Source organism: Stegodyphus dumicola, chromosome X1 (assembly GCF_044657685.1).
Source record: "Stegodyphus dumicola isolate Sdum_Otavi_A_Nest chromosome X1, ASM4465768v1".
Taxonomy (NCBI): Eukaryota; Metazoa; Arthropoda; class Arachnida; order Araneae; family Eresidae; genus Stegodyphus; species Stegodyphus dumicola.
In genome coordinates, this window is record NC_140780.1 from 52,360,912 (window position 1) to 52,374,649 (window position 13,738).

A 13,738-nucleotide genomic window follows, 5' to 3' on the forward strand; every position below is an offset into this window, starting at 1 on the left:
TACAAACTAAATCGTCAGAAAAAATTTAAAAATAAACGTTTATGTAATTTTTCTGTAGCAGTGAAAATATAAGTATCTACATAGTAAGGACGTTTGGCTACATGGATTAAAAAACTCAGTAAAATAAGGATTAAAAAAAAGACTCAGTGTTTTTTTTTTTTTTTTTTTTTTTTTTTTTAATTTCAAAGAACAAATATTTTTTGTGACACTATTCAAAGCATGTTTTGTCTTTTTAGTACATGCATAGACCCACATTGCATGTTTCGCACATGTATCTTCCATGATGTTTCTTCCTTGTGCTACAAAATGTACACTGATTGGATCTAAATTTCCCCGGTTTATGTCCAGCGTTATTTAGTTTCTCTTCATCTGGCACATGACATTTGTGGTTTTTTTATGTTAATGAGGGGGGGATGGCTTGGTCTTTTTGGCTTTGGTACGGATCATTCATTTCCCATTCATACTTATTTTATTCGTATTTCATCTCAAAATATTCAGAAAATATTTTTAATTTAAATAAAACTTTACGCGATTTCTATTTTTAATTATAGCAAAGTATATTTACATTAAATTTAAACCACAGGAAATAATTTATAAAATCACAATACTAGCTTGGGGAGCAAGTGTGTTGAGGTCAGAGAAAAGTTTCCGGAAAAGAAAGACCTTTTTACTGGGCAGGTGCGTGTATTGTTTAGTAATAAAATAATTACTAAACATAATTACTAAACTTATATATGTTTAGTAATAAAATAATTACTAAACATATATAAGTAATATATAAGATATAGATAAGGGATTTCAAAACCCCTTATCTATATCCGGGTAAAAATAAACATTCCTATTTGAGAAGCAAGCAAATGCCATTGTAAAGAGCAGTAGTTTCAAGGCACGACCACCAAGTTTCTAGAGCATTGTGACACAATGCTCTAGTGGGGCTGTGGTCGCGCCCTGAAACCACAAAGCAAATGCCATACATATAGAGGGGTTTTTTTATATATGCAGTTTAATTATTGCTATTTTTTATTGTTTATGATAGAAATCATGATGTGCAATGAATAACTTTTGAAATTTAAAGTTGTTTATATTAATAAAAGTAAGTTATTTTGTCTCATTGAAAATGAATTTTAAAAGGTATCCGATTTGTAGTACTAAGACCTAAAACATGTATGATTCTGTAGTCATTTTGTGTTATTTAGAGATCAAAGATCAATAATCAATTTATTTTCACTCATAAATTTCCGAAGTAAGAGGAGAAAAAAATTCGAAAATTGGTGGTTCCAGGGCGCGACCACCGCACGTCAAAGGGTTAAAATGTATGTTTGTTCTTTAGTGACTTAAATTTGAAGTTCACCTAAGGATTAAGGATTACTACATACTGAGCTCTGTTTCAGTTCTGACTTAACAATCTAATTATATTTAAAAAAAAGGTATAATGTAATTGAAAAGGGGTAAAAAATAATCAGCCATTTAGGAAGAAAGAAACAGAATTTTTTATGAATATGAAGCTTTTTATTTAATGATTTTAATGGAAGAAGTTATATCAAAGGAACAATCATGAGTAAAAGTGAATAATTGCTAGTAAAGTAAGAACAAAATAAGAAGTAAATACGAATTCCGTTTAGAAAATCTTCACATGAAGTATGCCTGTCTTGGCAGGTACCTTGCAAATGGTTTATCATTCATTATTAGTTTACGGACTAATGACCAAAGGTTTGATAGCTTAAATAGCCGAAAATGGAATGCAATCCAAGTTTATTAAAAACAGACAACTCTTAGATTTTTTTCTTAAAATTTATAGGTAATAGATAAAGTAATTTTTAAAATACTGAGTAAGACGCAAACAGAAAGGAATGTAGAAGGTCATTATGCGCATGTGTAAACGCTACGCATGCACAGAAAGTTTCTAGCTTTGAGGTCCGGATTATAGATCATTCTGTATTAAAGACTTTGTACTGTGTAATAATCTTAAAATTAATTTCATTGGTCTTCTTTTATATGCTTTCATGATAAGAGCTTTTTTCTAGCTTGGCATATTCAAAGGTGCATCAGTTTTCTTCATAAAATTCCCTTTTCTTCTCTGATTATTTTTTTTTTTTTTTTTTTTTTTTACCAAAAATATTCTGGTTTTTTGCTCTTACAAAATTGGAAGAGATTTTTCCTTTTGGATTTTAGACCTTAATTTAGAGGCAAGATTTGTAGATCTGTGGTTCCAGATAATTCCAGAAAAATATGACAAAATGAAAAATGTCATCATGTAACAAATAATGGATGTATTTTGCAGGAAATTTGATGAATTATTTATTTTTTCGGAAATTTTTGAAGAATAATGAAAACATAATTATTTGAATTTTTTACTATTGATCATAAAAGTGTTTATTTTAACATATTTAGCTTTTTTTCATTTTCTCTTCTTTTCACTGTCACTAGCATTGAAAATTGCAAAAATGGTTCTAATCCAGTTACATGGGCAGATAGAATTTTTCCATTATTAGGGAAATTGAAAACTGACAATTTAAAATATTCAATTGCATGCCTCAGTGCACTAAACACAAGGCACATTTTGCCACCTGATACAATCTCTGTAGATCCTAAATTCTGCTGTGCCACTGTAAATTCTAAAATTTTTGTTGCCCCCAAATTATGCTGCCCAGTGCCTGTTATAAAGTCTAAAAATTTTGCCATCCCTAGATTTTATTGCTCAGTGCTTCAATAAATTCTAAAAATTCTCCACATTGGCTCAAGCAGCTGTTCTCACCATATATAATTTCATATTTCTTCTCACTGCTAATATTACTAAAGAAATAAAATTAGCAGTTTGCTCTATGCATTCTAAATGCATGCAGTTTTTTGAATGACAATAATCTTTTATTAAATCCAAAAATTCTGAAGTGAAGAGGAAACTTATTCAAGAAGAAACTGGGTACTTAAAGAGAAAGAAATTGTTCTTCAAAAGTATATTGTTGAAACATTAACAAGTTTTGAAATGGAGCAGAAACTAGTGAGAATATTAGTTTCTTTATTAATAATTACAAATAAACAAAAAATTATTATTACAAATCAACTTAAAAAAGATTTTAAATTGGAGGAAATTGATATAAATTAGCTAAAATGTCTAAATAATTTTCAAATTATAAAAGCCGCATACATATTATCTTGCTATGAAGTGTTGTTTGTTTTTTTGCTGTAAAACATACATTGTTTTGCAGCTTTTAATGTATAAATCTGCATACTATTAGCTAAACTTCTGGACTACAGGAGAGTAGCACATGACAAAACGAGACATATAAAAAAGAATCAACATAAAGCTGTTAGTGAAACCAAAATAAGATGTCTCTAGTCTTTAAAATATATGGGACTGTTATTAGTATGAAATGTAAATGTTTTTTAAAGAAATTAATAGTGACCATGTAAATCTGTAACAGCTAAGGTTATCTAACTACCTAATTTAATTATTTGTAACTAACTATTCATCCTTATGTGTTATCTTTGGTTGTTAAGGCAAGTTATACTCTTTCATAAATTCTTACTGTGGACACAAGATACAACACAAAAATGTAAAAATTAATGTATTCCTTACAGCTATTGGGACTTATAATAGTACAAAACAACTACTGAGTGTTAATTTTTAGAAATTTTTAGTCCTTCTTCAGTCGCAGGAGTAAAAATGACAAGAGATAAGCTTGTGCTCATGCAATACCAGTGAATAAAATATATCTTTGAAGTTCTAATAATTGTTATCTGGTACATTGCTTTTACACAATACTAGTTTTTCTGCATGTAGCCACCTTTTGATCTATTTGGCAGTTATCATACTTCGTTACTTTTCATGCCATTCTTTTCATTGCTGCATTTTCAATAGTGATTTTTAATTAGGATTTAACTATTATTTTACTTTCTAGTAATAAGATGGTTGAATTACTTTTGTTTAGGTATGATATTAATTCTGTCTTCAGTAGCCTAAAGGCTATTAGTTGCAGCCGAAGAGCCTAGTCTCAAAGATGTGAATCAAACTGCAAATTATTCACCTAATTTTGTGAATCCTACATGAACACATAAAAATTCTATTAAATTAGACTCATAGCTTATGATTATCAAATTATTCAACAGTAGAGTGTATGAAAAAACATTCAGTTGATCATGTACATATTTGTTTACACACTAAATAAGACAAAACAGCAGTTTTCCATTCGCTGAAATTCTAAATTCTGTCAGAGTCATTTTTTAATGAGGTAAAGTCATCTTTAACAATTTTCTATAGACAGCCTTCTCAATTTATGTACTTATTTATTTATTTATTTCAAAATGCCTGTTTCATTTCAGATGGCGTGAAAAAAAATTGTGCTTAAATTTATTTCCTTATAAAAATGCACAAAGCTCGAATTCACATCTTTTTAAATAAGCAGGTTAAAGCCCCCTTCTGATTTATTTTAATTCTTGACACTGCATGTTTTAAATGAGCTTAGTTTATTTGTACTTGTTGAATATTATAAACTAATATCCAGACTACATCACAACAAAATTTTCTGTCAGTTATATTTGTATCATTCTTTTAAAAAGATAACATTAAAGTTACTTACACTGAAATCATCAGAATTTGACTAACTTTCTACTGTTGTATTGAACTGCTAAACAGCTATTTTTATACATTTGAAATGTAATGGAAGGGAAAAGTTAAAAATGTTATTTTTATAATATTGCTGGCAAAATGACGAATGTTATAATAATTAAGGTTTTGTTGCAAATGGAAGAAGAAATCCCATTTTCTGTTTCAAAGGGAGGAAGCAATTGCCTTAGTAATGGTGTATGTGAAATATCATATCGGCTGTTAAACATTAACATTGTCATCTGAAGGAAACTTTTGAAGCTTCAAAATTTATTTCAAATTAGCATGTATTTCTAAAAAATACTATTAGGAAGACCGGTATTACAGAATTAGCATTTGGCAAATAGAAACTGAAGTACCACCAACAGGTTCTTTGTGAATCCTGTATTGGTTCTTAGCAAAAGTCTACCGTAATCTAATTTTAAAATGTAAGTTTTAGAAAAATTGTAAAGTTTACTTATTTTGCTGAAGAAGAAGTTTATATTTCTTCCTTAGCAAAAATTAATTTAATAAGTAATAAATCTTTCATTATCTGTTCTTGCTGCACATTATAGTTACAGCTATTTTGCTACTAGTAAGAGCACAAAACAGTAAGCTCAAATGTATACTAACTCATGACATGGTGGACTACTGTTATTTTATGAGAAAGGATAATTATTTCCTTACTAAGTTTTGAGAAAATAAGTACATTGGGAAAACAAAGCTTAGCATTTTATAAGTATGACTACTGATAAGTCTGCCATCTCAGAAAGCATGAAAATGCCATTGTAAATGCTTTGTTTTGTATATGTGTGTTGGCCTCATAATTCAAATAATCAATTTACTATATAGTTCAATATTTATATTTATTATTGGAACAAAAATTGCTTCTTGGTATTTATTCAATTAAGTTTCATTATCTTAAAATATTAAACAAGGCCTGATAGTTACTTTGTACTTCAAGTCCCAGAAATGAGTGATTGTCTACTAAACATGATAGCTCCCATTTGTTCCCAAGTGCTCAAAATTAAGAGCGTCTTGTGATTGGTCAACAATTCTTTAAAAAGTTTCATCATAGTAACATTGTCTAGCCTGATACTGTCTCTAATATTTGGAAGACAAGGGCGACAAAGTTGCTTTCGTATGGAATATTGATTAGAAATAGCACAAGCTTTTTTTTAATGCCTCTTACTTATTCAAAGGTCAATTTGATTCAACTCCTGTAAAATTTATATGTATTTTTATATCTTGAAATTTTATTGAGTTGTAAGCATAACCCCTTTACCTCTTTTAAAACAAAAATGATAAAAATATGTTAATTATGTGATTTGCTGCAATATTCTTCTAATATATCATGTTATATTTCAAATACTACAACAGATTTCTTCAGTGATCATATGACTTCACTTTGAAATAGCATGATGCTATCTTATTTAATATGTTAAATGGTTTTATTTTGTTTTGTATTTGTTATGTATTAAGGTATCTTCATTTCCACTTCCCTGTACCTTAAATCTCACCGTTTTTATTATTGTCTCCAGTACTCCTTAAGGCAGAAATACTTGCTGAATAATTAGGAAGGTGAAATTACAGCTAATTCATTGGAATTGTAGATTAAATTTTAGTTACTGTTTGCTTTACTATAATTGTTTGATTTTTGTATTAGGCTGGCATAAAGTTCACCCGTTAAAAGGAAAAGTTTAGCATGATCTTAGCAAGTAGTTTACGAAGAATTTTCTTTGTTCTTTAAGACAAAAACAAGCACTACATGAATGAATTCGTTTTAAAAGGCAGGGGGAGCTCATTCTCTGAAGATGCTGAGAAATGGGAAAATGCGTGAGGATGTACAATAAAAAAATTAAGAATCTCTATGTAAAATTCATTGTATTAAAAAAAATTTTAAGCATGAAAACATTTTTTTTTTTTTTCAATACAATTAAAATTAGGAATTTCTTTATAAAATCTGTTAAAATGTCAATTTCCGATTAGTTAGGGTAATGCAGTATCCACGATAAACTTAAAAACATGGTTAATCAGAAAGCGGAAGCTCAAGAAAAAGTAATAAACCATTTTATAATTAACAGAAAAATATTATTCATAATTTTCCTCTATTTTCAAGCTGCTTAATCTGGAGAATAAAATTATTTGGTTAAATAAATTAAACCAGTATTCAAAACAAAAGAAATACTTTGTAAACAATGGAAGAATAAGCATTACTGCAAATGAAAAAAGTAAGTTGTAAATGGCATTAAAGAACAATATTTGCTAGAAAAAAAATTTGAAAGAAGTCATTAGAGTTCAGATTCGCATAAAAAAATGTTTGATAGATCATTTTATCTTTTGGCAGCATTCATTTGATAGACATGATCTTCAGTCACTGCTGTTGTCCCATACAATTTTCTTTTCCTTACAGTATTTTTCATATTTTTTTAATACTGCTGATGGTGTCTAACAGTAACTGTCCCATTTATTTGCACATGATAAACAAACTTTTATCTTAGACAATGCTTGGTTAATTTGCAACCACACTCGCTTAATTGGGAGTTGTCTGCATACGTAAGCACTTAAATTTACAATAAAAAAATAAATGTTAATTTTATTTTTTGCAAACTTTTCAGAATCTGTTTATTAAATGGGAAGCCAGTAAGATCACTTGAAGAACTAACAAATAGTCAGTCATATGTTGTGATATGCAAGCATGAAGTTTTTAAATTTGGTACTTATGGTAACAACCCACAAAAAAAGCCTCGCTCATCTTCACGAGAAAAATATCGGTAAGTAATTATATAAATTTATGTAATTCCCAGTTTGAATTTCTAACTTAGATAGTAGTGTAAACTTCATAGCTTGAACCTATATGCCTTTTTATATTAAATGAAATCACTAATATTTTTGCTAGATAATAATACAAGAATTATAGCATTTTTAAATTTTGTACCATATATATTATATATATTTTTTTCCACCATCAAATTCAAATTTTCTATTTCAGTATATTTTTTACTCATAATAAGTATTCATCATTTCTTTGATACATAATAAATGTTGCTCTCAGAAAAGACAGAAGCTGATAGGAAATAGCCTAAATAAAATTACAAATCAATATGTAAAACTGAGTTTGTCATATAACTCCTTTCAATTAATTCACTTTCGTCAAATGTGAGACTTGTATCATTTACTTTGTAAAATTTAAACATACCCCCATATTTTTTTCTGTCAAAGTAATTTCTGGAAAATCAAAGACTTTTTGTTCTTATTATATTCAGTGGGTTAGATTCTGACTTGTATAAGAAATAGTATGAGAAATTTCAAATGGCAGCTGTATTGAAATAAAAAAAAAGGTTATATTTATAATTCTTGTAACAAAATACTAATTTTTTTGTTCTAAATGCATATTGTATAAGAATGTACTATATTTTTCATAATAAGCAATTAATTTATCTGTTCTTGTTTTAGAATTGTATTTGTATATTCTTTTGCTGTTCCTGAAAAATATACAAAGGTTGGACAATGAAACATTTGCATTCTGGAGTGTGCCTCTTTATTAGTATGGTACTCTAGTAAAAAAAAGTTTTAGTCATCCTTTTTTCAAAATAATGGTTAATTCATTTTGTGGTAGTGGAGGAGGCAAATACTTTCTATCTGTCAGCATATATTAAACAGGCTCAGAGGTGTCCAAATCAGGTTATGCAGCTCACGGATAATGTTTATGCTCCATTTTATGTTCTTCAAACCACTCCATTATCAGTTTCACTGTGTGAAATGGTGCTTTGTCATCTTAATGTACATTTCTTTTGGAATACAATGTTTGAATTGCTAGGCTTATATAGTCTTCTAGAATATATCACTAGTCTGTAATGATAAGGCTCGAAAGTGGCCAGATAGTTAAGACTACTGAACATTGGCAGGTCTGCCTGTGTTCGAATCATGGTGAATAGATAGACTACATGAATGTTTCCTTGGTATTCCCAATATGTAACATGGATATCAGCGAGTTTTTCTTAGAAATTCCTCCACAAAGGCATCGGAAGGGTTTGATTTACCTTTGCCTTGAGAGGATGAACAGGGACCCTAAGGAAAAGTGAACTATTACACACAGTCTGCTGGAGGGTAACATGCTGTTTCTAATGTAAAGGAACTTTGTGACAAAGTATGTAGGGAAACTAGTCTAAGACAAGTCGTAGCCATATCTCAACTGCTGGCCCAAAACATTCCTGCCCACAGATGCAAAGGAATGGCAGGATGCATGCCGTTTTTAAAAACTAGGACATAAGAAAAAACAAATTCATTTCTGAATTGAACTGAGTGCATTGAATGCATGAATGAATAAATCCATCATATTTGCTGTGGAATTGTTGTGATAGCCAAACTCTTGACCCCTCTACAGCTGACCTTCCCCTTAGACAGGTAGCCCTCATGTACTTTGCCATTTAAATAACCTAACTCGATAATGAGGTAAATATCAAGAACAAGCAGTGTTTCCATAGACTTCCACAACAGTGCATCACTGATCCACTCTGAATACTAGCAGCTCAGATCATGAAAAAGTTCTTTACACACTGTACACAATATGATTATTTTAATTGTTAATATCTGACTCCATAAATCCCACTATTGGTTGAGAGGTTAAGATTGCTGAATACTAATAGTTCAATCTGGGTTCAAACCTAAGCAAATGGGCTGACTGCATGGGTGATTTTTCATTTTTTTTAGGGAGGGTAATGCAAATATGAGCCAGTTTCCCTTAGGAAGGCCTTCCACATAGCCATACCTTCCCTTAGACAAATAGCTCTTATGTATGTTTCTGCATTCAAATAACCTGACTCTGTAAAGACTGCCAGGCAACTTATCGCTATATCCTAATCCTTCAGTAAAATAGTCAGAATAGTCAGAAGAAAGAAGAAGTTCCGAGTCAAAAGAAAATTTAAAAGAAACCTTTTTATTTTATCTTCCAAACAATTTATACAGCTCATGTAATAAATAATAGAAATGCTTCTGCTCTTTAAAAATTAACTGAACAAACGTTAAAGTAAAACTTGAGCATATTAGAATATGAAATACATGAGATAAAGTCTATATACAGGTTTTGACTCACACAAGCAAACATGGTTGGAACATACATAGCAAACATACATCGGCTGGAGCCGATTCAAGTGAATTTAGAAGCCTGGATGAAAATATTATTAAGATGGTGAGTAGTTGCTACGAAAAGCTCAGTAAAAATCAAGAACTCTGTGTTTATATGCATGAATAAATTTGCAGCCTAGTAGGAGCCAATGAAAGTAGAAATGATAATAATACAAGCAAAAATAATAAGATAAGTTTTTAAAGCCTACAAATATGAGAATTTAATTAATTTGAAGAGAAAGAGCTTAATAGCATTGGTAGAGAATTTTAAATTCTGAAACTCTGATTCAGTCAAAATATTTATAGTGCTTTCAAAAGTTATAGACTTATTCGTGACATTTATTACCTAAACTGGATTTGCAATTACATCTAAACTGGATAGTTAATGTCTATCTCTTATCCTTAGAGTTTCTTGGAAGGAAGCATATTTGGAACCAAAAATAAATACTTTTAATTATGTGGATAGTACATATAAGCATGACTTAATAATTTACTTTAAGAATTTGCTTTAATGCACTTTAATTTTTTTTTCTCTTCAGCCTCTGTTAAGTGAACAGGTATGTGCCTTGTATCAAAGCAACTTCTACCTCCCATAACAAATCCTACATTGTTACTATGCTTGACCTACTAGACCTAAAAAAATACCCCGTATTTTAATTTAATATGAGAGCAAAGTATTTCTCAAGAGCATTCCCCTAACTTTCTCAAAACTTTTCCTTCTCATTAACACTAAATTTCTGCTACATTTTCATTTATCGTAACAGTAAATTTCAAATAAATTTTCATTTTTTTATAGTAAATCTCTAATCTACTTCAGTATCATCAAGTTCTTTATTACATTCATTCAGTTTTTAATTTTGCATATAGAGTGCATAAACACATGCAGTAAACTGCTAATATTCATGCAGTTATAAAATGTTTGACTGCTTGTATTCTTTCTGAACTAAGAAAACTCATGACTGACCTTAACCTCTGACTTTTGTTACAATTATAATTGTGGCAGTATGGTTTTGGATGTGGTTTGATTTCTAGTAAAGAATAAATGTTTATGAAAAGTGTAATCTTTTTCTAGGTAGGCAGTAGTCTATGAATTTTGTCTTTAATTTAATTTCTTTTCCTTCGTCTACAAGAAATGTATCATATTTTTCAGGACCAAAAATTCCTATTATATTAAGAAAAGTATTAATGCTCACCTTCTCTTCTTTATTATGTAATCTACTGGCTACTTCATAATTTTAAAATGATTTCAGCCATCTTTGCCAGTTTGAAGCAAGATTTCCGTCGAATTTCATTGGCTGTGGTGGCTTCAAACTTTCCATTTTTAAAGCTAAAGACTCCTGACACATATAAAATAAACAGCATGTACTTTTAGCTATCTAAACTATTTTATTTATAAGCATGGGATATTAAATGTTATTACGAAGAACTACACTACTAACATAGTTCTATTTTTACATACATCCAAACTTCACAATTACTAAAGCCATTGACAAGTTACTAAATACTAAATGTTATGCATGGATGACACAAACATTAGTGTATGACTGGTTTGAAGATTGTTTCATACCCAAGGCTCAACAGAATTTGGAATTGTTTGGTTTACTACATCATATAAAAACTATCCTGATTATAGACATCTGTTCTGCTCATGCTTCACTAAAAGTTTGAGTAAAAGATAACTTCGTCTTATTCTTTTCTCTAAATTTTACATCCATCATTCAGCCAATGGATGTTAAAGAGCTGAAATGCAGATCCAAAGTTGCATTTTTAAAATCTATGCTAAATTTTCTCAATAATGGCAAGACTGTTCAAGAATTTTTGAGTTATTTGGACATAAAATGTGCTATATCATTGCAGGGTCATGAGAGGGCATGTCTGCAAAGCCAGCTACTATATTTCATAGTGATGATGATGATAGCTGTAATTTTGCAACTTTTTGGATATAACAAGCAAAAAGCGAAATTTTCCACATAATGGAATTTGTGCAGAAATAGGGAGAAGTAATAACTGAAGATGATGTAACAGAAGCTTTCATAGCAATGACAAAGCTTCAATCATCTAAGGACAGCAAAATCAGCAGTATGATTTTAAATATAGAATATATCATTATAGATAGTGAAAATAAGTACAGAGAGGTTATTGAGAATTAAAAGATTTTTTGACTGCCAATTTAGTGAGAATTCTTGACATGACAATTACACGACTTGAACAGTGGAAATTTGTAACTGAACAAGAAATTATGTGTAACTGTAAGATTTTAAAAAATGTATTAAGAGCATAAACAACTTATGTTAAAAGATATGTTTTATACAATAAATTAAATTAAGCCTTTTTTTTTTTATTATTTTCATAATTTTTTTCATGTTATCTTACTGATGATCTAACATACGGAAATTTCCGGAATCGCCGAAGTCCTGATGATCGGGATCTTTTTGTTGTGTAGTACTTGAGCAGTTAAAGCCACACATAGCAAATGTATGGCCTGCGGGAAGTTTTCGTAGATTTTCTTATGTATAATGTGCATGTGAGCCAGTTTCCCATGAAAAAAGCATTCATCATTTGGTAAAGCCGTCACTAGCATTACCTTAATTAAATCAACCAAGGAATTACTCATTATCATGTAAAATCTAAATTTTTTTAAGCAATTTGAGTGCCATGTATATGAAATTAAAGTTTATGACTTTAGTCATTCTTCTGGTAAAACTCTTGACAACACAATGTTCAGTTGCTCAAGTAAAAGACACACTAATTTATTTCCCAATCAAAAAGTTACATATCACAAAACTGTAATTTTGTTACATGTTACTTTTCAATGAGATGCATCTGCTGGAGTTAATTTTAAAAAAATATGTGTATATTTGTTTGAGTATGTGTAATTTAATACTTATTTTCTTCTTCTTTGCAGTTTCCACAGAAAGCCTCAAAGAGCTTCATCTGTTTTTACGACAAGATCATCTGCTCAATCTTTGAAACTGAACTCTTCCTTATCTAGTTCTAGAAGTAACACACATACACCAGCTGTACACTCTGCAGTTGTTAGGCAAGAAAATGAGAGTCCTAGCAATAAGAATAGCATTAAGGATGAGTATCCATGTTTTACTCCTGTTCAAAAGGATATAATCCAAGATCAGTCTTTTAAAGAAAATTTTATGGACAAATTGAGCCTAGATTTTGACATTGGTTAGTTATTTTTCTAATAATGTAGAGTCTAATTTAATGTTGTATTTGTTAATTTACTAAAACTAAAGTCATATATTATGAGTTTATTTAATCTAGTTAAATTTTAACAATCATTTTTAGTAAATAGCTGTTCCTGATTAAATTTTGGTCATAAAGAAATAATTTTAATTTAGATGTTTAAAAGAAATGATTGCTAAAATGATTTAGTTTTATCCAAGGTACATGCATTAAATGGCGGCAATTTAATCAAAATTTTGTTAAAAACAGATGTATAATGCTGGAATCATTTCAGTTATGACCCTAGAACATGTATGTTATCTATGTTGAAAAGCATGTTTTCTAAATTAAACTTAAAGTTGCCAAACATCAGATTATTCTGCAAAAACTGAATATAAAAGTCTTTTATGAGCTTCCTATAGTTGAGATTAATAAAGATAAAACTGTTGAATAAATATGTGCAAATGGAACCAGGAATAGAAATTAAAAAAAGATAATTAAAATTTTTGCAGGAATAGAAACTTTTTATGCCTGTTGCAATTTTAAATGAAAACTAAATCAGTGGCTTGATGTTTATTGTAAATTACTTTACTTATAAATAATGTAAAAGAAGCTACAATCTTTCTTTTGCAAATAACTGTGAAATTTTTTATGGTTATGCATACAGTTAAACACCAAACATCTGTTTTATTTTAATTGCATTGAAACTGTAAGTTACCACTGAAACTCTGTTTTTAAGGAAATCAAATGGGTTATAATTACCATTTTTATTGCTTTACTGGGCATTAAGTTCTAATAGAGGATTGTGGGATGTGATTTAATCTACAACCATTTTCAATAAAAGCATCTAAT

At 29.5% G+C, this 13,738-nt stretch overlaps 1 protein-coding gene across 1 annotated transcript in view; it reads left to right on the plus strand.

The window, feature by feature from the left end:
• Window positions 1-13,738, plus strand: part of LOC118197176 (doublecortin domain-containing protein 2-like) — a 34,724-nt gene that overhangs the window by 14,490 nt on the left and 6,496 nt on the right. Inside the window, exons 5-6 of the mRNA XM_085807344.1 lie at window positions 7,201-7,356; window positions 12,615-12,889. Of these exons, the coding sequence (XP_085663470.1) occupies window positions 7,201-7,356; window positions 12,615-12,889 (431 nt within the window). The remainder of the gene's footprint in view (window positions 1-7,200; window positions 7,357-12,614; window positions 12,890-13,738) is intronic.